The sequence below is a fragment of the Centrocercus urophasianus genome, unplaced genomic scaffold, assembly GCF_019232065.1.
Source record: "Centrocercus urophasianus isolate 14NV4802_14NV808 unplaced genomic scaffold, USGS_Curo_1.0 seq_9, whole genome shotgun sequence".
Lineage (NCBI taxonomy): Eukaryota > Metazoa > Chordata > Aves > Galliformes > Phasianidae > Centrocercus > Centrocercus urophasianus.
Genome location: NW_024885532.1, coordinates 26,884,761 through 26,909,478, shown reverse-complemented (window position 1 = coordinate 26,909,478; position 24,718 = coordinate 26,884,761). Strand labels below are relative to the sequence as shown.

The 24,718-nt window shown below is 44.0% G+C and overlaps 1 protein-coding gene across 6 annotated transcripts in view; it reads right to left on the bottom strand.

Annotated features, from left to right (window-relative positions):
* Nucleotides 1–24,718, bottom strand: part of SMAD9 (SMAD family member 9) — a 62,187-nt gene that overhangs the window by 17,510 nt on the left and 19,959 nt on the right. For 5 of the 6 annotated variants that reach the window (XM_042838718.1, XM_042838717.1, XM_042838722.1 and 2 more), the window contains 3 exons: nt 13,944–14,039; nt 8,517–9,139; nt 2,075–2,332 (listed from right to left, as the gene is read on the bottom strand). In XM_042838718.1, coding sequence (XP_042694652.1) covers nt 2,075–2,332; nt 8,517–8,928 — 670 coding nt within the window. In that variant the 5' untranslated portion in view covers nt 8,929–9,139; nt 13,944–14,039. Of the gene's footprint in view, nt 1–2,074; nt 2,333–8,516; nt 9,140–13,943; nt 14,040–23,805; nt 23,857–24,718 lie in introns of those variants that run through there. The other variant, XM_042838720.1, reaches the window with a different exon arrangement.

Below are 24,718 nucleotides of genomic sequence, written 5' to 3'. Positions count from 1 at the left end.
GATAGAAAATGGAAGGTGGTTCTCTGCAGCGAAGATTCTCAAGAACAGGAGGCTTTACAAAGCCAAAGAAAAAGTGACTTTGGTTTTACATTAGAAAATGTCAGTGTTAAACATTCAGTGTTAAACACTGAAAGTATGTAGTGACCAGAAACTCATGTGTAAGTTACAGTGATAACTGAACCTGTAAAGCTATGGGTCTCTTTAAAGAGTTTATCCCAGTTTCAGGCTGAAGTTTCCTCTTGTGTATGGGCTGTTGGCTGACCCTCGAGACAACACAGATTCACCCAGAGTGGATAAAGGTGGCCTGTCTCATAACATAACCACTGAACCTTCCAAGTACACATTGCACAGGAATGTTATTAATTTAACTTAATTTACTATTAATTTACTATTTAAGTAGTATCCATGATATAGGAATCTCATACACTACACAATATCCCTAACATATATAGGGCATAACCCTCCCACAGAAATGCAGCATGTTAAAGTAATAAAAAATAAAGAAACAATGGAAGATGATAATATTAAGTTACAGGAAGGAAATAATGAGGTTGTACAAGTATTTCTGCTGTCTATTATAAGCATTCCATATGCTCGCTTTATACACAATGCATCTTAGCAGTTTTAGACAAATACTTTAAGATGAAATGAATCTTGTTCTAGGAGTGCTTATTTTTCTCTACTGACTACAGAGCAGAGAACAAATAAACAATTGCATCAGATGTAGAAATTTGCATTGCTGACATCTGTTTGGTCTTATCAATCCCACTCAAGGTTCTTGATACAATCCTAGTTTGCTTTAGATAGTTGTTCAACCCTGATTGTTACACAGGCAAATTATGTTTATCAGCATTCCCTCTGCTGTGATATAATGAAGTTCCAGCTCAGCCACTTACATTTTAAGTAGCTTTGCAAGGTCCCAAGTTCAGTTAAGTTACACGAGTCAGAGTCATTATATACTTTGCAATGGTCCTGATTTACCTGTCAGGACCAGCTCCACTAAATCAAGCTTGGTTACAGAGAGGTGAAATAAAGAAATGGGAGAAGACAAACAAGTCCTACTGCTTGTGAATTTGGATGTTGCTAAGTATGATCTGAACTACAGATCTAGAGAAGAAATGAACAATTAATTGAATGTACAAGGAAGGGAAAATGTGTTGAAAGTATCCGGCTTTAAAGGAAGTTCAAATACTACAAATACCTTGTAAAACTAAACATCTTTCTTGTACTTAAAATCACAATACCATATCATTAAATGTATGAATTCAAATACTTTGTAATTGATATATTAAAACATTAATCTACAAGATTCTGACCTGAATTCATCCTTCTGAACAAGCTGAGTTCACTGAAACTATTTCAGAACGACAACAAAGTGCAGAAGTGAAACTGAACCATGCTTTGATATTAAAGCTAGCTCTCAGCTGTGTTGTATGATACCTTTTTGGTACATTCAAATTTTCAGTAATTAGAGCAGTACCAGGTAAGGAGTTCAAAACAAATGATCTGAATGACTTAACCCTGCTGAGTTTAGAACTGTGGAACAGATGAAACGTTCCAAATTCATGGGAATTTGCCTATTGGCTTAACCAAGTTTTGGACCAAATTATTAAACATCTTAACATCCTGAAGTTTATAGTCAATGGGATCATCTTGTATTAAAAAATATTTCTGTGTACCAATTTCCCCATTTTATTCTGTCTCTCCCATGGAGTTTATAAAGGTCCCATCCTCACCACCTCTGTTAAAGCTGCCTAACTTAGGTGGGCAGCCCTGGGCAGAAGGTGTCTTGGCAAACCTAATTCTTTCCTGAACTTATCCATTGTAGTAATCATGAATTCACGCATTCTAGGAGTGGAATGGTTACAGATCTTAGCTCCTCGATTTGCCATCAGAAGGACTGAGAGACAATACTAAGAAACAGTCCCAAGAAATGCCATTCCAAATCCATCCTGTCCAACATTCCAATTTATAGCTACAGCCTGGGGGGGAGCACAGAAATTTGGCTCGTGATCCCAGGCCCTAGCAAGAACTTTGACTGCCTCATTCAGAATTTCTGAAAGCTCATTCTTACCCGTGAGCTGATACGGACTTCCTGGTCCAGAAGAGCTTCCTGGTGAGTTGGGGTAGCTGATGCTGTTAGGTGACTGGGAGAACATGTGGCTGGGTGATGGTGGAAAAGGGGTACATGGAGGATGCTGGAAAGAATCAGGATAGGTGGCATTGTGAGGCATCAGTGGCTCACTGTGCAGAGAAGTATTTCGAAACTTGGCAAGAAGGCTGAGGTGAGGGTTAAACTCGCTGTGTCTTGGAACAAGTACAGGAGGTAGGACTGAAAATAAAAACAAGAACAGAAAAAATCTGTTCAGAATTACACTCTTGAAAGTGTATCTCTTTGTCAATAAAAAAGAGATATATTCCTTGCTACCTGTATCATTCTGTATATACAAGCCATTTAATAGCAACAAATCTGTCCAAAAACAAGAATCAAAACCTGATATTCAACCATTTTCCATGATTTGCAAACAGTTTCCACATTTGCATGTGCAAAATAAGGTGTCATTCCTAATGTAAGCAAGGTACCATAAAATTCACATGTACAGCATGTGCATAGTCTCCTTACAGAAATGCAAATGGCATATTTCTCCTTCTCAAAATTATCTCTCTCTTCCTTCCTGAAATAATGACTATATCAGGGGTTTGCTAAATATTATCATCAGATTTTTCCAAAATCAAAGCCAAGTTTAATAACAATTAATAGTGCTCAGCAATGCAATGCATTATTTTACCACCAGATTGGCAAACAGAAGCACAGACCAGAAGCTAAACACTATATTTAAAAGGTTTTCAGATACTTGAAAATGCTGCCAGCCAGACAGTGGGATCTTTAAAAGGAAATATAAATGGCAATTGAAATATCGCAGCAATATTAATCTAATTCTTGCAATATAGTTGTTAGAAAAGATCTAGCATGAAGAGACAAATGTAAATGGTTGATAGTTAACACAAGAAAAATGCAAGAAAACTGAAATTCAAATTCATCCATGCAAAAACTGGTCTAATAGAAGAAATAATCTCTCCTCATCCAGCTTCTTCACTTACCTCTTTTACTGTCAGTGTTGTAGCAGTATGACTGCTCTGAGAAACCCAAAGTTAACCCAAGTGGTTTTGAATTTTGAATTCTGACTTACCAAGAACAAGAGCACAAGTGGAGTCAAGGAACTTCAGCAAACAGGACTATCTGAGTTACCTATAAAGCTGTTGCCCTGAGACTGGAACACAAAGAGGTTTGCTAAATATTTCTGCATATGGGAGTTCAATTTTAGGCTTTGACTGGGTCCCCCTGTAGTTGATGAAGGGGAATAGCACCTACAAGGTTCAATTCACATACCCCAAGAGTTCCCTTAGTCACTAGCTCACTTAGCACCTAATTGTCTTTGCTAAGCCCTTAAACACAGGCATGGGAAATGAGTCCCCAAGATTCATTTGGGGGATTGCTAAACCACAAAGGAAGATAAGGAGGCAATCTGCTTTATTGTGACAAGGATGAATTTTCCGAACAACTGGAACAATACAGTGGGCTTGTATTGATTGACCTGGTGTCTAGAGTTCCTTGGCCTAAAACCTAGCAGCAAGTAATCCTTCAGTCTCTCCTTACTAGCTTACAGAAACAAATAGCGACGTGCACTTTTAGCTATAAATGCTGACACAAATATATTGTTTGAACGTGTTTTAACAGATTGTTTAGGCCCAAAAGCTCTGTCAAGGTAAGGCTAATTCTTTTTAGGTAGGTTAGCTAGCACCTTTTAATTACAGTGAGCTCTCATTTATACAGTGTAATGAAAGAGTGGAATAATTGCTACAAAGCAAATAATACAGAAATAATGCAAAACGTGTGCATGAGAAGGAACGTGTTCCTTAGAGATCAGTGTACCACACTACTGGCTGAGCTGGGGCAGAGGAAACAGAAAGGCCCATGCTAGTACCACCAACACGTGTCCAGCTCCTTGTGGCACCATGCTGCTGCAGGGCTAAGCCATGCTCCTGCCCCACCACTGGCACACACCATTTGGGAATCTGCCAGTCACCAATGAACTGCCACTATCTGCATGATGATGCTTTTTTGCCACCCTGTAATGCCCTTTGGTGAGAAAGCTATTTCTGCTTCTTTACTTCTCCCTAGTGTTTTGGAGGACTTAGTCAGAAAATACAGGCACTGACATCTCAGCCTGTTACCCCTTCATAGACATTGGAGAGAAAAAGACTCCTTCAGCATTCGGTTTTTTTGCTCTATACAGGAACAAGGCACCACCACCACTGCAGATGCGGTTTTGGTCAGCTAAATCCCTCCCAACACATGATCCTGAAAGCAGCTCCAGGCTGTGAGCTGCTGTTTCTGGAGTTTCCCCTTGCTGCTCCATGGAACTGGGGTGATGCTTGCCAGGTTCACTGCTGCCTGGCCAGCTCTGACCAGTAGCTGTGGATAACTCTGGAGATCCCTTTGCACCCAGCAGTGGTGCTGAGTAATGCTGTGCAGGGCCGGGGGACAGGTACCTCACTGCAGGCCCCACTACTGGGAAAGCAATTTAGTCCAGCCCTGTGAGAACTCAGCACGACTCCTTTTCTAAATGAAAGCTGAGAACCGAGATGTGTCAACAGCACTTGCCAGAGAAAGCCTCTGACTTGCCCTGAGTGAGTCAGCAAGAGGAATTTTCTAGCCTTGCAAGGCCTTGAACTCATTCCCAGTTCTGACCAGGCTATTCTTTTAATTTCTACTCTGCTGCACAGTTTTTGCCACCTCGGTCAATCTTTCCACTGGCTGCCTAGAGAGCTAAAGCCTCTGTGGTGGTGATGAATACAGAGATTTCTTTCTTTGTGGCTGAAAAAATCCCCTAAGGGCTTGGTTCTTTTTCTTTTGGTAGCAGATGCTGTTCTCCAAGGCTCAACAATCTTGAAGGAACTGTGACCAGAGGCATGAAACTGACTGACTGAGTACACCAGGTCTTCACAATTGACCTGCATTGTCACCGCTCTGTGGGATCTTTTCCTTTTAACTTCCATTCTCATTAAGGGCCAGGAGGGATCCTTTCTGTGTAACCCTAAATGCTGATCTTTGTTCAATTGAAGCCAAATACAGTCAATGATGTACCAAATCCTGCTGCTGCCTTTCCTGCTCTGTTCTCTTCTGTTCTCTTTAGCTGTAATTCTTGCTAGGAACTTCGTTGTCCCCATGGTCACCGAGCCTGTGACTTCAGATGCTAGCAAGTAAACTACCTGCTTCGTCCTTTAATTCCAGGTGCAGCATCTACACTGCTGTTTGTGACACATCAGCTCATCTTCGCAGAGTCTCCTGTCTTTGGAAGCCTACTCTCTGGTAAGATCCACCTGTTCTCCATGCCCATTCACAGACGTCAAACACGTGGCCAACAGTAAGATAATCAGGTGGTCTTCCAATTGGGAAGATACCAGATCACAGTCCTACTCAGGCTTGTAAAGCAATTAGTCAAAATTTAATGCTCACTTAGGCTTCTGCTCCCTGCAGCAACACTGCATATTATAACATCCATATGTGAATGAAGTCAAATAAAGTAATGAGATAAATGTTTAGGCAGTTTTTTCTAGAACTGCGGATTCCCCTGAAAATCAAACATTTAGACTTCTGACAAGCTCTTCAATGGGGAAGCAGAGCCTATCCATTTTATCTATCTCCTTTATGCTAGATGACCTGACTCCTAGCTGTGCTGTGAAGTTGCACAAATAGAGGAAATAATTGTGGTTTGTTGTTTTACTGTTTTTTTTTTTGTTTGTTTGTTTGTTTTTTGTTTTGTTTTATTTTTCTAAATGGCACTAGTTGCTCAGCAGACCTGCAAAGAGGAGCTCCACTGGGGACACTTGCAGTAACAAGGAATGCTACACACAATCCAGGCTGTGCTGGTTAGCACAGACTATGATGTGCCTGGCAAGCATGAAGACACAGGCTGCACTCTGATAACAGAGGCCTAGGAATCTGCCAAGTCACTAGAGAAAGGGCAAGTCCCTTCCATCTTTGACATAACTCACTCATGCTGAATAAAAGTTAATGGATATGGCCACAGAGTGGTTGATTCAGTGAGACAGATTAGAATAATGAAAGTTAGCCCCAAAAGGATGGACACATGTATGAAAAGCACACTGGCTTCTGGAGAGTAAAGAAATGCACTGCTGAATCACTTAACAGGTGGATTCTGTAACTCATAAGGATGAGGTTCAGAGAATCCTACATAACCCTAAGACTTCTGACAGCCTAGATATAGAAGATTTCCTGTAGCCAAAAGAAGACTTTTATTTGAACAGACTGGCAGCTGGATCAATTGCTCCCAAACTACTTTGTGGTGACCTCACTGCTACTATTTCCCCATCAAGCTCATACCTTCTCTTCCTTCATCCCTATCTCTTCACAGCACTGCTTTCTGACTGCAGCTCATAGCTGCACTATTGCCACTTCCAGAGTTGCGAGTTATTTCTCCCACTGCTGCCCCAGCACATTTGAGTAGGTTGTGCTCCTTGCTGCTCCTCATCTCTAGCGGAGAAGTAACTCTCTTGGGAGGCTCAGAATCTCATCTGTCCCTGAGAAAAGCGTGATAGGAGTGGAATACAAGAACAGCTCCCCGATCCTGTAGCAAACTGGAACAGCACAGCATGCATCTTTGCAGCTGTGCTCTTTGCCCTCCAAAACAAGGTGGTCATGTCCAAGTTGCCCAAAAGTGCCTTATGTGGATTGAGCCCCGCACCCTGGGAATTGCTAATATGTGACAGTCTGCACAAAACACCGCTGTGCTACAGAGCAAACAAGTATTTCAGCAATTCTCAGGCTGTAGCCTAGCCATGTTTCATTTACTAGTACAGACATAGCTAGCCTGCATTTAGCCAGTCAGGCTATATGATAGGGCCATATTCACAGCTGAAGTCAGAGCTTCATGATTGGAGGAAGTTCTGGAAGCCATTTAGCAGCTGCTGGTTAATGCAGTACTAGCATTTGTAGAAGAGATCAAGAGACCAGAGTTTAAAACAGCCCTGTGCAGAGCTGTCAGCACTGAGGAGACTCCATTAGCTACACTACAGGTACAACAAAAGAAATGAGAAAGCACCAGAGACTACAGCCTTAACAGAAAGATACACAAAATGGGATATTTTATGAGCATCTTTTCTTAGATTCTTGGAGTTTATTTTAGAAAGTCAGAAGATCAGCTCTTTCCATTAAATACTGTTGACAACATGCACCACTCCCTGCAGCTGCAAAATTTTTAGCTCTGACAATGTTTACAGCAGTTCAGATGCAACTTCAAAATGACAGCTCTGCTGCTGTGGAAGGACTATCAGGAAGAGGAACAGCCCCATTTAACAAATGTTAACAAATGTCTTTCCCTTATTTCATCTGTGTGAAAAGAAACATCCCACAGTTCACTTATCTGATGCTAATGTCACCTCATAGTAAAGTTCATGCCAGACAAAGAGTAATCACAGAATAATAAGTATACACTTACCAACCATATCCATTAGTAAATTAAATTACCATGATTTTTGGCAGCAAAGAGAGAAAGGTTAGACATTAGAAATCACTTTGAACTGTAAAGATAGCAAAGCAATAGATTCACTTGCCTGGGGAGGTTGTGGAGCCTCTATCACATGGGATTTTTAGTGCTAATTAGGAAAACATCTGTCAGGAATGTACCTGGCAATTTGTTCTGTTTTGAGAGTAGGAGGAGAGAGGAACAAGATGACCACTTGAGATCACTGCCAGTCCTATAGAAGTCGACACTGAATACTACAACTCTCCAATAGCTGTTTCATTGACAAAAAGCCCAACTAAATGACCCTTCAGTAAGGTCATAAGTTTTCAATGCTGAGCAAGTCTAGTCTACAGAGAATCATCAACTGAAAAATTCAAAGTTTTATGAGAAGTTGGGGAATTTATTTCATATAAACCACCCACTGAGATAATTAAATCCCACTGAATGCAGACCATCAAGCATTTTAACAAGAATCAGCTAACCTGGTTTCACATCCATAGCAACAGAAACCATCTTATTGCAACTCTGATCTTTACAGAGAAAGCTAGAGATACATTTTTCCTGTGAATCAATGAGTTATTTTTGGCTTTCAGACTGTGGCATAAATCCAGCCAAGGTGATAAGACTAAGCCAGTGCCTAGCCTTCAAGCTCACAGACATACCCTTGACAGCAGCCTACGGGGGTAGGATTAGGAGGTGGCCAACAGCCATGTCCACAGAGAGGAGCCTTGCTTTCAGCACCCTGGACAAGATTCTTGGGGGTGCAATGGAGCAAGGGCCCCAGCCAGGATCCTTCTCTTCACAGCTGGTATCTGTGATGCTAGACAGGGAAAAAGCCAAGGTCCTTCACCATCAAACAGAGCCTACTTTTTCAGGTCTCAAAGAACTCATTAGAATGCATTAGGTACAGACCTGCCAGCACAAGAGCTAACAGAGATGTGAATCATTCAGAGATGATATAATTACCTGGAGTTTCCACCCGCCGGTAATGGTAGGGGTTAATGCACACTTCTTTCTGTTTTGAGCCAAATGGGAACTCACAACATTCCAGTGGCTTCAATTCATGGTGAGACTGTAAATCAGGCCAGCGCCACACTCTGCAGTATATGACATGGGGGAGCCCCTTGCGGTGAGACACCTGCAGCCGCCCATCCAAGGAACGTGGGATTGTGACACATTTACTGGGCTGACCTGGGCAGCTTAGAGCCCTTTCCAGTTCTTCCATGGCACCTTTTTTCTTCTTTAGTTTCTTCACCAAGGAATCAACAGCTTTTTCTGCCCACTTTTCCTCTTCATCTCCTTGTTTCCAGCCCAGCAGCCTTTTCACTGCAGGGCTGGTGAAGGAGAACAAGGAACTGATAGGGGTGCTGGAGTGCATAAGAAGCAGAGATTACACACCAGTGTCAGCAGAAGCACAAATCACTCTCCTGCCTTGTAAGGCCTGGACAGAGTTTTCGCAATATTGAGATGGATGTTTCCTTCAGAAAGAGGTTCTTCCAGACCTAAGTTTCTGTAGCCTTAGGTGCTGGTTACAAGTAGTCCAAAAGGCTGGTCTCAGAACTCTCCAAACATCAAGAAGCTGCTGAAGCCTGGAATAACAACACAATGCATAGTTAAACTTCACACGCTCCTTTCATTGTTGCTTCAGTAAAATATGTTGAAAGATAAATGATTCAAAATGTGTATTCAGTTTTCAATGTCTTTCTGTTTGTTTCTTCTGCTGTTAATTTTGGGTCCAAGTCTCTCCTCCTTACTAGCCTCCACGCTTGTTTTAGACTTGAGCCTCAGCAAGCATTAAGTATCCAGTCACTTTCATTTGCACTTGGACTTAAGTGCAGTAGGCAAATTACTGCAGGGTTGGGATTACATTTAACGCAAAAGCTTTAAGCTTCAGCTCAAGCATCTTCTAAAAAAATTAATTTGTAATAACAAATTGTATGGGAGTAATGAGTAGAATATTTTTCTGAATTCAACTTTCCCTCTGCCCCTCCAATCTCATTTTACTTGTCAAGAGTTGTACAATATTAACTGCAAAATTCTTTTTCAATTCAACAATTCCCATTTAGTGCCTTTGAAAGATCTATCACTATTCTCTAAGCTTATTTACATTGTCTCACATGCAAGAGAAAATCTTGTTTGCCCAGCCAGTTCATTTGGCTGCCTCCAACAACTCGAAGTTTTTTGGATGAAAATCACAGGCTTTTGGACGCAGTTTGTGCTGGATGGATCCTGGGTTATTTCTGCTAGGAGTTGCTACATCTGACAGAGTCCAACAGAAAGAGTTTAATTCTTGAGGGTTTTTCTTTGTTTTTATTTTACTTTTTTCTTTCTTTCTTTCTTTTCTATTCTTTTTTTCCTTAATGTAGCTGGAGCCAGTCTAATTTTAGATGAAAATGATATATTTCCACTGACTAGAACTTTGAGGGAAAGCGTCCCTCTATGTCAAGCTATTTACTGTTTTAAATATACTTCATGGACCCCCTGCACATATCAAGTCCAAAGGGCTGTACAAAGCACTTAAAGCAGGAGATGAGGGCAGCTAAACTGGATGCCTCCACAGAAGCAGCGCCACAACTGCCTTTGTGGGAGGACTTGAGTCCTTCCCAGCCACTGAATAGACAGATATTGCTGGTGCTGAGAGCAGCAGAGCTTCACAATGTTATTCTGCAGTTTTTTTAAAATGCACAGCTATTGGAAAAGTTCAAAGGGCACATGGGGACACGGAGTGCAAACACAGGCAGAACATGTTGAGACAGGATGCCAATCCCAAAGCCTGGTTCTTTGGCAGAGTCTGACACCCTCAGCACTGCACAACTCCGCAGCACACTCCACAGCTCAAGAAGCACTTGGACAACGCTCTCAGACATATGGTTTAATTTTTAGGTAGTCCTATGTGGAGCCAGGAGTTGGACTCAAAGATCTTTGTGGATCCTTTCCAACTTGGGATGTTCTGAGATTCTGTACTGCAGGATATGCACACACGGCCTGAGGTACCAGGGCTGCCCAGGCAACCTGTTATGTTTGCTGTAGAGTAATGACTACCTACCACAAAGGTGACTCTCTGGCATGTCACAAGCCCAAGTAGCAGCTGCTATTCCATCTGGAGATTTATGCTCTATGCATCAGGGGACATGAGCTAACATGAAAACATGGACAGAGGGACTACAAAACTTGCAGGAAAAGCAGGCCCACCTTGCTTCATGCAGCCACCACATCAAGGATGTGGTTTATGCAATTTCTATACTATTGTTCTACGTGTAAGTCTGGCTGTCCTCAACTGTCAAGAGACACCCACAGCAACAATCACCATGCTTGCACCGCTGAATAATCAATAATCGATTCCATGAATCGATTCCATTCCCAAACTCATCCCAGCAAAGAGAAACTTCAGATTCTGGATTTCTTTTCCCCTCTGTGTTTGTAAACACACAATGACCTGGAGTATTTAACTGGAGAGTTGCTGATGCCTCTTAATCAAACTGAAGTTTGTTCCAAACATTTAGAGGGTACAAGTGAAAAATTAAAAAAGTTCAGAATTATTTACTACAGGGAGATACCATTGATCTGCTAGTACTAGGGCTGCTTGAAAGTAATGCTTCCTATTTTATGATGTTGGCCCAGGACATCAGAGGTAAATGTTGGTGGTATGGCAGTAGAGGTTGAACCTTCCCATCAATATCTCGTTACATTTTGTTGACGTGTGACAGATGGCAACTTAGGGGCAGTGTGAGAAAATGGTGTCTGATATGGGAGTGTGTGAAGCAAAGGCGTCTCACAGAATTCCTTGATGTGGAAAAAATGGCACCCACTGACACTAGCTGTAGGTTTATAGAGCCCAAACAGTGGATGTGAGCACAATGAGGCAGTGGGTGGTGCGTTTCAGCAGTGGTTACAGTGACATTGGGTCCCTCTGCTGGTGCTGATTTTTACAAGTATGGCATGCTGGCTCTTGTTCATGGCTGGCAAAAATACATAACTAATGGTGGTGACTGTTGAAAAATAGTGTTTTGTCATTGAGAATTTGCTCTATCAAATAGCGTTATTGTGCTCTTTGAATCTATTGTAATTTCCATGGAAATACATAAAAGGCATTACTTTTGGAGCAACCCATGTAAAACATAGTAAGTCTAATGCCTTAGAGGGAGGAGGCTCGGCCCACAGAGCCCAGCACCTTCTATGTAGTCTGTGCAGTTGCAGTGTCTGTCCCCTGCTGCCCCATCACAACCTGCTGGCTTCCACATGCCACTGCGCTGCTGTCATTACTTGGCTGCACCAAACCACATCCTCACGCGAGAAAATAAAACAATGCTGGGATGGCTGTGGATCGGCCCTGGAGGCAGCAGCAAGAGAAGACAGCCTGGGATGAAAGCCCACAGCACCAGCAGTGGTATGGAAGTCTCTGCTCCAGGCTGACAGGGAAAATGGCTTCCAGCTCTTATCTGAGGGGGTCTCCGGGGCGTTAGTGTGTGTCAACAGCTGCCCCTGATAAGTTAATGCGACACTGCAATCATCAGATATGAAAACATACACGTCCACGTAAAAGTATTGTCCCAAGATTTTCTTTTCCATTTTGACCAAGGTTTTAAATAAACACATTAATCTCTTTCGGTCAAATTAAATAACTCAACAGTGACATCAGTATGAGTCTAAGCACTATTGTTGCTAGTGGGAGAGTCGCCAAGGGTATGTGTATAAAAGCAAAAGCAGTGCTTTGCAGACCATGTGATGTAGTCTCAGATAAGTATATTGCACAATTTCCTATCGTTCTCCCCCTAGTTTCTTCTGAAATCTTTTTTCTCCCCAAATCGAACTGACATTCAAAACATAAGTGGCATTAAAGATACTGAAATTTTCAAATAACATCATTATCAGAACAACCTAGTTTAGTATTATTTCATTATATAATACTGTATATTATTCAGCAGACTAAGCCATGTGCTGCTAGGTTTAGATACTCCATTATGAAATACCTAGGCAGCCACTCTGCTCCAGGGCTGTAAAGATAGAGATGTTAATCCACAATTTAATTTTAATGATCTCTTAGGAGAGTGGTTGTTTAAACTGTATGCCTCTTGTACCAGGCAACTTGCCCATCAGACTGGAAACTTCCAATGCTGAAATGTTTTAAAACTGTTTGATATATTTGCTGGACTGATGACCAATCTTGTTTCTTGATGCTCTGGACTTGAAAACAGAAGGAAGCCTTACAGTTTTGACCTATATCGCCAGCATTCACATAAAGCCCTGGGCCATACCATGATGGTTGCTTGTATTTCCTTTGGTGACTAAACAAGGCACGATTGTGAGGATGAGTTACACATCCTTTAGGGAACCTCATTAACACAATTCCTTCTTCTGGGGCAACATGGAAAGCTTTGTCTATCTGTCTGGTAAGTGACAGTGAAGACCAAACATGGTCAATCTTCCATGCTTTCTTTATTCCATTATCAAGCTCAGCCTAAGTTATGAAACTTATATAACTTAAGTTATGAAACTGTGCTTTATGGAAGAGACAGAAGACATACATCATGCGAACATGGACCCACCCTTATGTTTCTGTGGTCTAAAGGAACAGGAAAAGATGGGATTGGAAATATCTTAGCCTAGTTCATGTGTTCTGTTCTCCCCGCACAGGTGCCTACCTTTACCATGTCTATGCTAGTAGATTAAACAGTGCTGGGGAACATTTCTAAGCATGAAAAAATGATTATGAATAGTGTAAACTGTTACCACAGTAACGGAAATGGCTTTGATTGTGCCAATACCAATCTAATGTTTCTTGTGCATGATTAAGGAGTTAGAAGGGTCCAGCAATCACTCAAAGTATGAAGTCTGCAGAGAGTGACCTGGTTTAGGAGGGTGACTCAACTACTGCATGGAAGCAAGCATCTCCATCCCAGTTGGGCTCAAGGCCAAGAACAGTATTAGGCATGTTTGATTTACTAGTTTGGAGGCAGCCCTGGGGTAGAATTCACTTGGCCACATATACATGTCCAAACTGTTGACACTCATATCTGACCTACTCACCCCGAAATACCTAAATAAGAAGCAGAAAAAGGTGTGTGTACATGGCGTGATGCATTCCACCTCACTGTCACCTTAGAAATAATCAGCAAAATCAGGCAATTCAAACAATGGGTGTTGAGTGAGATGAGTCTCACTGCAGATTTGAATGACTGCTATGGACAGAGAGCAGAAGGGACTGGAATTCTTCCTCCTATTCCTAAGCCTGTTTTTCACCTGCAAGAGTTGAACTTGCTTTTAGGCCCTCAGGTCAATAGGAGAAACATGTTCCTCTACAGTAACTTCCACTGTACTGCTGAAAAGCCTGATATATCATAGTCAGAGAAAAGCAGAAGAAACACTGTTATCATGTGCTTGCTGTTAGCTGACCTGAGTGAAGGCCTGCTGAAGTCAGTAGGAAGGGTTCCAGAGCTCATGGAAATTGAACATGTCCTCCTCAGTATCTCACACGGCAATATGCTGACACTGTGGAAAGATTTGGAGAAATTTAGGTTTGGCTTAATCTGTAAAGGACTTGCTGTGTTGGAGAAGCTTTGCATCATCCCCCAGCAACACATCTGTGCAGGCCACTGTGTTGCTGAAGTTTCCCGCTAATCCAATTTCAGTGGAATTGTATCAGTCCTCATTAAATTCCAACTCTAAGCTGCATGCAGAAGCCTAAAAGAAAAACTGATGAAATGCTGGTGAAAACAGGCTTATAACACTACCACATGAAAGCACGGTGCCTAATCATCCTCAGAAGACTAGCTGTGCATGGGTATGTATGCAGATGTGTGTATGCATCTGGTCTCAGCATAAAACTCCAAGAGTCTGCCCAGCCTCCGCTAACTAAGCCATGAAAGGCACGGCTATCAGTCTCGAAAATGGCTGACATCATCAGTCTCGGTGTCATTGCAGCAGCTAAGTAAGGCCACAGAGAGAGATTTCTCAGAGGGTCGTCTAGACATAAGCTGTGCAGTTCTTAGAGATTGCACGCAGCTGGAAAATGGAAGACTGGGACAATTATAACTGGAAGTCTACAGCTCAGTGACTAAACCACAACAGAATTGGAAGGGAGAAAATTATTTTAGTCAAACTACGTTAAAAGGGAATGTTACAAACACACATGATTAGTTATTTTTACCTAGTACTGATTTAGTTATTGCTTCCTACTACAAAAGAGAAAAGCCTGTGGGTTTTCTCAGAGCTGATACTGCTGTAATAGAGACCTGATAGCAGTCAGCATACACTGAGGGCTCAGGGTGGCAAAGATCTTCCTTTGTCACATCACCATTGTTGTTTGCTGCATGGATCTCCCACACCTCAGCAGGGGGAAGGGTTTTTTAAATAAATAAATAAAAGATTGTTTACAAATTCTTCAGGTCCCAAATGAGCGAAGAACTTCCCTGACCTTACCCTGGGTGTGCTCCCACACCCTGAAGCACAAATCCTGCACTAGCACAGGCTTTTGCAAGCACAGATGTTCAGTGCAGGGCAGAGAGGTTTTTACCCATGTGTTTACTTCTGAAGAGTGTCATGGGAATGCATATATAAGCTACACACACACACACACACACACACATTTTCTGCTGCTCCTGTAAGCAGCTCACAGCTCAGTAACAGCTGCCCCATGTTACTCTTTATGCATGCAAATCACCTACAGAAGACTCCGGTTCATTTGTGACACCCATGGTTTAGTTTGGGATCCTCCAGGGTTCTTCTTGTGATGGGGACCAGCAAGACAAGGTTGTTGTTATGAACCCATCCAAAACCACTGTCTTTTGCACCCAACAAAAAATAGTGAATGAATTATTCATCACACTGTTACCAAGCTCTTCCACAACCACAGAACCTGACACCCAGGGTTTTAATTAAATGGGATGTAAAGGAGGTGGGTTTTTTTTTTGTTTTTTTAATTAAGAAACTAAATTTCTTCCTGGTTTGACCCTGGAGTGCTCCACTGAAAACAGCTGTGATGATATGAGGTAAAGTACTTGAGACTCAAATTTGTCCATGTTTCACACAGCCCTGGCAATATCTCATTGTTTATTCCTATAAGCTTAAATGAATAATGCAAACTTCTGAAACTTATTTTCTTGTTTATTTCAATTTGTTCTGAAGGTTTTTCTACACTGAATTTTAAGTGAAGCCATTGATACTAAAGAGCAAATCCCACAGCACTTTGTGCCTCTCTGTCCACTCCTCTGCACTGTGGAGACTTCAATGCATTTGCTGCTTCCAGGTTAAAATGAAGACAAAATCTGATGCCAGTGTCTAAACATCTGTGACTTCCAAATAATCTCACTGAGCTTGTGGAACCTCTCAAATATTACCTCAGCTACTAGGCATAGTCCAGCTTCTCTGGTCAGGAATAACACATTCATTTGCTATAAGGAGGGACACATTCTGGCATGTAAACCATGCGACTTAACACAGTTACATAAATTTCCATAAGCCAAGCACTTGAGGCTGTGTTTAAGAGGCACAGATTCAGTCACAACAGAAAAGTGAATACCCTGCTCACTTCTGGTATGTCCGTGATGCCCTGGGAAGGGATGAGCTAATTCCTGCAGTGGGACCACTCTGAACATGCACATCTACAAGACACAGTACAGCTGCACACTGAATACTGAATTACTTCATCTTTTGAGTACCAGAAGCAGCAAAACTGTGTTAGACAGGAAGAAGGGAGGGTCACGGACATGGCAGGAGTACGCAAATGTGCAAAATGTGCAAGCAGGATAGCAGCAATCTATCTTTCATGTGAAGAGACGAGGAAAGTAGCTAACAGTAAAGAACTAAGTGTTGGGATCTGCTGTTGGAGGTCGGAGAGAGCAATTACAGTATCAGAGCACATTAGAGGAAAGCAACGCTGGAGGACACCTGGCCCAACCCCAGCTCCAGGAGGGACATCCAGAGCACAGTGCTCAGGACCATGTCCAGGTTGCTTTTGAAGCAAGGAGGGGACTCCAGAGCCTCCCAGACTTACACAGTTTTCTTGAAGAACAACTGTGCTGGCCTTAAGAAGGAAGAATTGACTAGAAAGCCTCCTGAAAATCCTTCTGGCCCTACGGCCCTCTATTGTGATCAAGCCAAAGAGCTTCTCTTTTCAGGTGCAGCACTATGCTAACATGGTTGCACTGTTTCAAGCCCTGGGCAAACTTGGGCAGTGCTCCTGCATCTCACTGCTCAGGATAAACATGCTCACCAAAAACACAGGACTAGAAATTCACACTAATTTGTGCCTTTGAAAACCTCCCACAATATTTGAAAGCACCACACAAAATTACCATAACCAAGATCTGTGCAAAAATATGAAACTGGACCAATTTATCACTACGATCTCTCTTTGACCGGGTTTCCTTCCTCGCTATTAAATTTTAAAGGAAACCAGCGACTGCCATGTTTATATAGAGTTGACCAAAGTATATTCTCTGGCTGGGCCACAGTGAAGTCTCTGAGATGTAACCTCAGAGGATACACCCTCTCCTCTACCTCACGCCCTGCTCCCCCAATGAAGGAAGAAGACCAATTCCCCTTATCCCTTCCCGTGGCCTGGCTTCCTCCAACCAGCAGCCCTGACAAAGTGCTCATCTCTCAACTGCCTTCCACCTTCCTGAGATAAGAGGCTAAGGAGTATGCATGCCATGGGGAAGTTTTGATGATGTATTCATGGGGAGAAGGCAGGAGACAGTGGGGTATGACGGTGAGGTGCATCAACCTGCCTTGGAGAGCTAACATGCCTTCTTGTGGCTCTGGTTCTCCCCATTTTATAGACAGTCTGTCCTGCATTCTTCACATACTCACCATTCCCAGAGAAACTGTAGCAAAGCCCATCGGTGTTTCTAAAAATGGAACAGTTGGAAATACGCAAAAAATAGAGTTCCTGCTTTTAAAATAAACGCTGACTCGTCTCTAATACAAAGCATGCAGCCAAGTGCCTCCAGAACAAACACTTCACAAAGGAAGAAGGGGACTAGAAAAGAATTCCAGCTTCATTGCTGGCCTGAAGTTTATATCCACACTAATCAGATACTGTAATCTTGTTATCAATCACTGGTGTTCTTGGAGCAATTCCCAAATACCCATTTTAGGAAAAAGATTTGCTTAGTTAGATATTAAGAATGTTTTGAATAAGGATACTTCTAAAGAACAGTTGCTCCACCTAGGATCTGATGCTAAAGGCTGGTGAGGAGGCTACCCTGGAAGTAACTTAAGTTGGTGGAAAGGAATATGCTTTTTGAGTTCAAGATGTACATTTACAGCACATACATGCAAAATGCATAAGGCAAATCATGTAGCACGTCCCATCTGCCTAGCAGGAGATGTGGGCCCAGCTCTGCGGCACTCATAGAATCATAGAATCATAGAATCACCAAGGTTGGAAAAGACCTAAAAGATCACCCAGTCCAACCGTTCACCTATTCCCAATAGCTCCTACTAAACCATGTCCCTCAACACAACACAACATCCAGTCAACATCTCCAGACTCAGCACAGTCCCCGATAGCTTCATTCCCTGCTGGGATGCACAGAAATGAAGGGAGGTTGGCTCCCTTAGGCAGATCTGCAAGGTTTAATCCTGACACCAGGATCCATATCTTGTGCACTGAGATCTGCTGCCTAGTTGCATCGTGTGTCTCAAGTCATAGAACCAAAGGCAACCTGTGATGCTGAGAGTTAGCTGGGTACAAGAACAAGCTAGCCTGGCCAACAAGAACCCCATGTGACAAAGTAGCTCCAGCCACAGGCCTGGCTGCAGCTCAGCACGTAGGCTTCACACCTGACACCTAAGGCCCCAGACAGACATCAGGGAGGCCTGCCTGAAGGGCTACTTATTCCATTACAGAGTTAATGCAGCAGACATCTTTGGCAGATTTAGTATCACTGAATGCAATACACAGCTTGGCGAGTGAAATATAGATCAATAGGTCACACAGACTGTCAATAAAACACTCAAAAGGGAAAACTTCCAGAAGTGTTTCCCACTTGGACTGACAGCAGGCCTAGAGACAGACCCTTCCTCCCTATGGGCAAATCCCTATAGGAGGATAAGTTTCACACACAAAACTTTCTATATATCTCATGTTAGCAGTTTTCCGTGGAATCTCATTAGCATTTCATTGTGTTCAAGTCATATTGCATTCAAAACTGTTTTTCCTAAAAGGCTTTCATTGCACATTGCTGTGGGAAATTGTTAGTAAAATAAGATTGACATAAAGGCTCTCCTGCACCAAGAGCCTCAGCCATCTGTGCTAACCGAGCCCTCAGTGACTTGTGAAACCCTGTGAGGAGTAGGGAAGGGAGCATTCACAGGGTTTACATTCTGGAAATCTGCAAAAAAGGACTGTGGAGGACAGGTAGGACTGATATCACGGGTTTTATCTATGTAGAGATCTGATTGAGCAGAGGGATCTGCCTTGGACAAGCAGCCAAAGGTCCCAAGCATTTCCATGAAGAATATCTGGGTACGCTTGGGCTCTACGGAAGCTATTTCACAACAATATGACTAAGAGCAAAAGGAGCAAGAACTTGTCTATCTAGTTCCCTCCTGTGGGGTGTAAAGGAGGAGACAGCTGGCTGTTCCCAGTGACTTCAGCTGAAGATGTGGGTGCTCTGCAAACCAGAACACTTGCTTATGAGATTAAACAGCCTTCATATGTCTACATTTGAACCCGGGAGCATAAAATGAGGGCTGAAATCTCTTTAACATTCAAGATGGCAAGCCATGGTTACAGCCATCTTCAGAAAATGCAGGATACCAAACAAAAGGCAGAAAGAGGTCACTGAGTCTTTAAAAGGAAACACATCTCTCCTGCACATCTTCAGGTGCAGGGAACATCTCATCTCTCCAGCTCCATTTCTCCCTTTCCTCTCCCCTCCTACAGCTCAGTTCTGCCTTCATGCAGGTTCCCACCAAGAAGCCAATGACCCAGCAGAAATCTTGCAGGACATACAGCAAAGCAGCCAAAGGAGCTGCAGGTCATGCCTCACACCAGAATGAATTTCAGTTCTCTACTCTAGATGTCCCTGTGGAAGCCTTGTGCCCTCCATGAAGTAATCCAAGATCTCTTGATTGAAGAGATAAATTAGCTACCCTGGGTAGTATGGGTAATATGCTGCAGGGTAAGAAACTGCATGCTGGCAACTGGGCACATCCACAGCAATTGGATGAAGACAAGTAGGTTTGGATAGGCCAGGCCAGCAAGCAACCACAAGGGAATCTTAAAATCTGTGTGAAATCCTCGTGCCTTTGGTCCCTTCTGAGCCTACCGGGCAACTGTGTTGGATCACGCCCTGCCACAAGCCTCTAGGTAAGTGATTTTCCCTCAGGTTTCTGCATCTATCACATAGGTATCCTGACAATGACTGCTTTGTAAAAGCTCTTCCATATCTCCTGATGAGAAACGCTACATAAGAATGCTTAAAAAATGATTTTTCATTATGGAAAGGCATAGCTAGAGAACGTTAAGTGATTAAGCATTGTTTAAATGTACTGACCTCAGTAACACAGTTATTTGCATTATAAAGTATTCTTAATTACACGGAGCTTTGCTGTTAGCAAACATCACTTCATGGAAAGGTCCCACCACCAACAGCTCGCTGCCTCGTGTTCTCACAGCACAGCTGCCTGACCAAGTACAATACAAGGCAGAACAAACACAGAGAAACAGTTATCAAGCAGTGACAAATCTTGCTCCTTTTGTAGCCAGGTAATGAGGGTGAAAGGAAGCCTGAAGCAGAACAAACTGGAATGACCCAAGGGTCTGCTAATTTTCTTCCCTTCTCCTCTCTGTCTTTCAGTGAAGCACAAGACTGAGGCCAATGGATCTGGAAAACACTGGAAGCAGGGAAAATTTTCATGGTCTAAACAAAGACCAGGAGTATATAAAGACTCAGTAAGATAGGTCAGCACAGAGACGTTCCAGAATGGAAAGCAGAAGATAGAGGATTTTGGCAGGATTTTTCACTGACTGTGAACGTAGGTGGAAGAAGAGAGCTTGTTGGGAAACGGGAGGTTGCAGTATCAAGCTGGATGGTTGCCAAAGTGTGGACTAATGCTTTGGCAGCTGCAAACAAAAGGAAGAAGGAATGTAAGAAGCCATGCAAAGAAAAAAATGTCAAAAGACATCTGGGAGGACCAGCTTGTAAGGAAACAGAGAAGTCAAAAGATGATGCTGAGTTTGTCAGAGGGGAGGACGGTGGTGCTCCTGACAATGAAGAAGAGAGGGAGGAAAACAAGTACTGGAGAGCAGGATGCAGGAAAGATAAGGCATTTCTCCTCCCAGTGAGAAACTCACCTGAATCCTCATGCTGTCACAATTTAAAAAAAAATAATAATAAAAAAATTGTAATTTTGTTTTTCTTTCTGTTTTGTTTTGTCTATTTACATAGAGGCAACCATGTCAACTGGGAAACTGTCTCCATTTCCACTGTGTCCTTGTCATGTCCGTGTCCAGAGGAGCTGAACTTCAAAGAAAAACTGCTCAACTTGCTTAAGATGCTGCAATAGCTCTTTCAGAAACCTGCTGTTGGTCCTGTGGAACAACCCATCTAAAAATCACAGGTATCTTCACTAAAACCTGAGAAAGTTTCACCTGTTTCGTTTTACATGCATACATCTGTTTGTCAGGATCTTGGACTGGGCTCTGATCCCACAGTCTATTAGATCTAACTCATCTGCAAAAGCACAGCGTGGTTTTCAGCTACTATAATAAATACACAGAGCCCTAGACTCTTTAATTCAACTCTTCATCTGTAAAATTCCCATGCTATTATCATTCAAATATTATAAAAGAACGTAAGATGGGAAATAATTGGGGATATTTTTGAAAAATTAATTTTATTACATTGTATTCAGTCTAATGTTTCTTAGAACAAATGTTCTCAAAGACAGTAATAGGAAAGCAATGATTCTCTCAAATTGTCACTGCTATTACTATCTTTTGCTGTTAATGTTCAATAACACTAATGATTCCTTATACCAGCCTGCAGCAGGAAACCAGGCAGCCTACCATAACAACCTTCTGTACGTTTTTGCTGTGCTGTTTTCAGTTAAAATATTTATGATATTTTTAATTATTTCTTCCTCATCCATGTCATTATTATTTGCAACAGGCTTACTGCAGAGCAAATGGAATCTACGTACACTTTCACTATATTTTCACCACAAATGACCCAGAGTGTATGTATTTTCTTCCCTTTTGGCTCCCCTTATTCTGTCAAGTTTCTCTGAGGCAGGGTGCCCCATAGAGCTGATGATGGAATTACTGTTAGCAAGTGAGCACCAGCGATAAACACTAACTGGTGTTTTGGTTAGAGGTCACTTGTAATTAGTAGTCTTTGTCCTTTGAATTTAACAATGGAAAAATAAAACTTTATAGAGACAGATTAGTCAGGCCATCAGAATTACAGCACTTGAGCATTCAGCAGAGAGGATTACATGACACCCTATCTGCCGAGCCGATAACAGGAGATAGCTGAGGATTCAAGCTCGAGATGCACAAAGTCAGTAAAAGAATAAAAGGGGAAAAAGGAGGATTAACTGTCCAAATGTTACGTGATACGCTATGCCAACATTTCTGTGGTCCTATTTTAGTGGGCTGGGCCTTGCCTTGTCCCCAGTGAAGGCAGATGGGGAACCACCACCAGTTTGTGTGCAGAAGCTCTGAGTGCCTCGCCTCCACCTTCCGTAGGTATGCAGCATACGTGTACGTGCTCTCAGCCTGGGACAAGTGCATTGATAAAATACTAATGCTTAACAGCTCTTCAAAGTTGTGCAGCTGAGAGCTTAGAGTAAACCTTTGTCTGTGTTCAGTTTAGTTCTGTATGTAAATAAAAGCATGCATCCCCAACTCCTATGAAAACACAAATCCTGATCAAATTGGGGTGCATGATAAAATACAAGTGACCCTTATTTGTTTTTGCAGTTTTTGCTTATCGCTTGTATGCCTGTAACAGAGTGAAGAAGAAAACATCTGTAACTCCATCACAAAGGGCAGACAGGAATAGAAATCACTGCAGAACTCAGAATGTAGAACAGTGTGCTTCTTGAAACGAGTCATTTTAAGAATACTTTGTGGCACACTTCTTCTAGCTACTATGTCAAAGTAACTCAGCGTGAAAAATAAATGAAATAAAAATTACACTCGAAGCCTCTGCTCTAAAGTACAGCAGGAAGCAAACGCAAACCAGGCAGACGTGGGCACATAGCAAATCTGGACAACAGGAGCTGTCTGGCTCGATGACGTTTGGGTGAGCGATGACATTCATCCTCCCATGGCTGAGGGGAAGAGTTTTGTGGTGTTTTCTTATGCTTACGCTCTGGGAGCCGAGGAGGGCATTGCCACCCATACAGACGCACATCTCTGCACACGGGAGATGCAAAGCACCAACACTCGTGCTCTCCGCAGTGTCCTTCCCCAGCAGCCACAAAATTGAACCCGTTCCAGAGACGTGCACATCACTTCCTACTGCTGCCAAGGCAGAGCTCATTCACCAAAGAGTTGGCCATTCTGGGCTGTGCTTTTTCTTTTCTTTTCTTTTTTCACTAATCTGTAAAATGCCAGCAATTAACAGCGCGCGTGTTTGTGCGCACGCATGTGTGTGTCATTTATTTTTATTCCCACTGACGTGCCTTCGCGAGCGACCCCGGCCATGCTCAAATTAATTCACCCATAAAATCCAAGTGGGCAAACACAAAGTTACCACCACACGATATCGGAATTGATACAAACGGGCCCAACCGTGGACCCCCCCGGCTCGGGCTGTGCTGTTACGGGGTTTGGTTCTGAAAGATCCCGCGCCTGCAGCTGGAGCACAAACCCAAATCCCCGAATTTCTGCTCCGTTCTATTCGGGAGCGCGTCCGGCGGCGGGATTTCTCGAACAGAAAATAACCTCTGCAAGTGAAAAACCATCTCCGAACGTGTCATGTGGGTTTTGTTTTCCTTAAGGAAAGCAGTCCTCTCAGCGGGAATGCATGTCAGCCTCCAGCCATCCACAACAACGCTCTTTTTCCCCGCGCTCCTCCTTTTCGCTCGCAGCCCTGGCGTCGCCGCGTCTCCCGCGCCTCGGCCCCCTCCCGCCGAGGGGCACCGTCCCGGGGGATGCTGCCCGCCCGCGGGATGCCGCCCGCACAGCCTGCCCCAGGTGCGCCGCCCGCCCCCGGCGCGAACTTTCGGAACCGTCCTCCTCGCGCCCCCCGCCGCACGGCGCTCCGTCCCGGGACGCGGCCGGGAGCCCGGCTCTTACCTGCCACCGGCGCGGGCTGGGGTCTCGGCGCGCCGCGGGCGAGAGCGGGGCTGCAGCTGCGCGGCGGCGGCGGCGGTGGGGCCAGGGCGCAGCGCGGCAGCGGCAGCAGCAGCCCCGGCCGGCGTCAGTCAGGCGGGAGCCGCCAGCCTGTATTAGTGCGCCGGGCTGGAGCGCGGCCAGCAGCGCCGCTGCCGCCGGCCCGCCCCTGCGCTCCCCCCGCCGCCCGCCCCGCGCACACTCTCTCTCTCTCACACACATACACACACACACACACACACACACACACACACACCGCACGCAGTTACGCGCTCGCACACACAGTGACACGCTCGCAGAGTTCACCCTCCGCACCCCCGCTGCTCACGGCTCGCCCCGCGCTCGCTCTCCGTCGCCCCGCGCCGCTCGCACCCATCCCGGTCCCCGGGCGCCGCCATTTCCCGCCCCGCCGCTCTGGAGGCAGAGGCCGGGCCCGGGCTCCCCGAGAGGGCGAGGGGAACCGCAGAGCCCTCCCTTCCCGCCTGTCCCTCCGGGCTGTGCCTCCGCAGCCAGGGGCCCCGCACAAATGTCTCGGAGCATCGCAGTGTGGCTGTGGGGGGACGCTGGGACAGTGCCCTGTGAGAGAGCTGCGCACCAGCGGCGGGCTGGGGTCCAGCTGCACCTCCCCGGGCCGTGCTGCACGGGGCCACCAGCTCTCTCAGGCTCTTCTGACTGGACACCACACCAGGGACGGTGTCCTACAGTCTTTGTCCCACTGTCACACCAGTGCTTGTGGTCGTGGGATTCAGATGCTAGGGTCTCACCAGCCAAGCAGGCAGTGCCTGGAATTTGCTGCCCGATGGTTTTGTGAGCCTGTCTCGTAGAACTTCCATTTACCTCCTAACAGTAACGTAAATTATGTTACAAACTGGGTTGT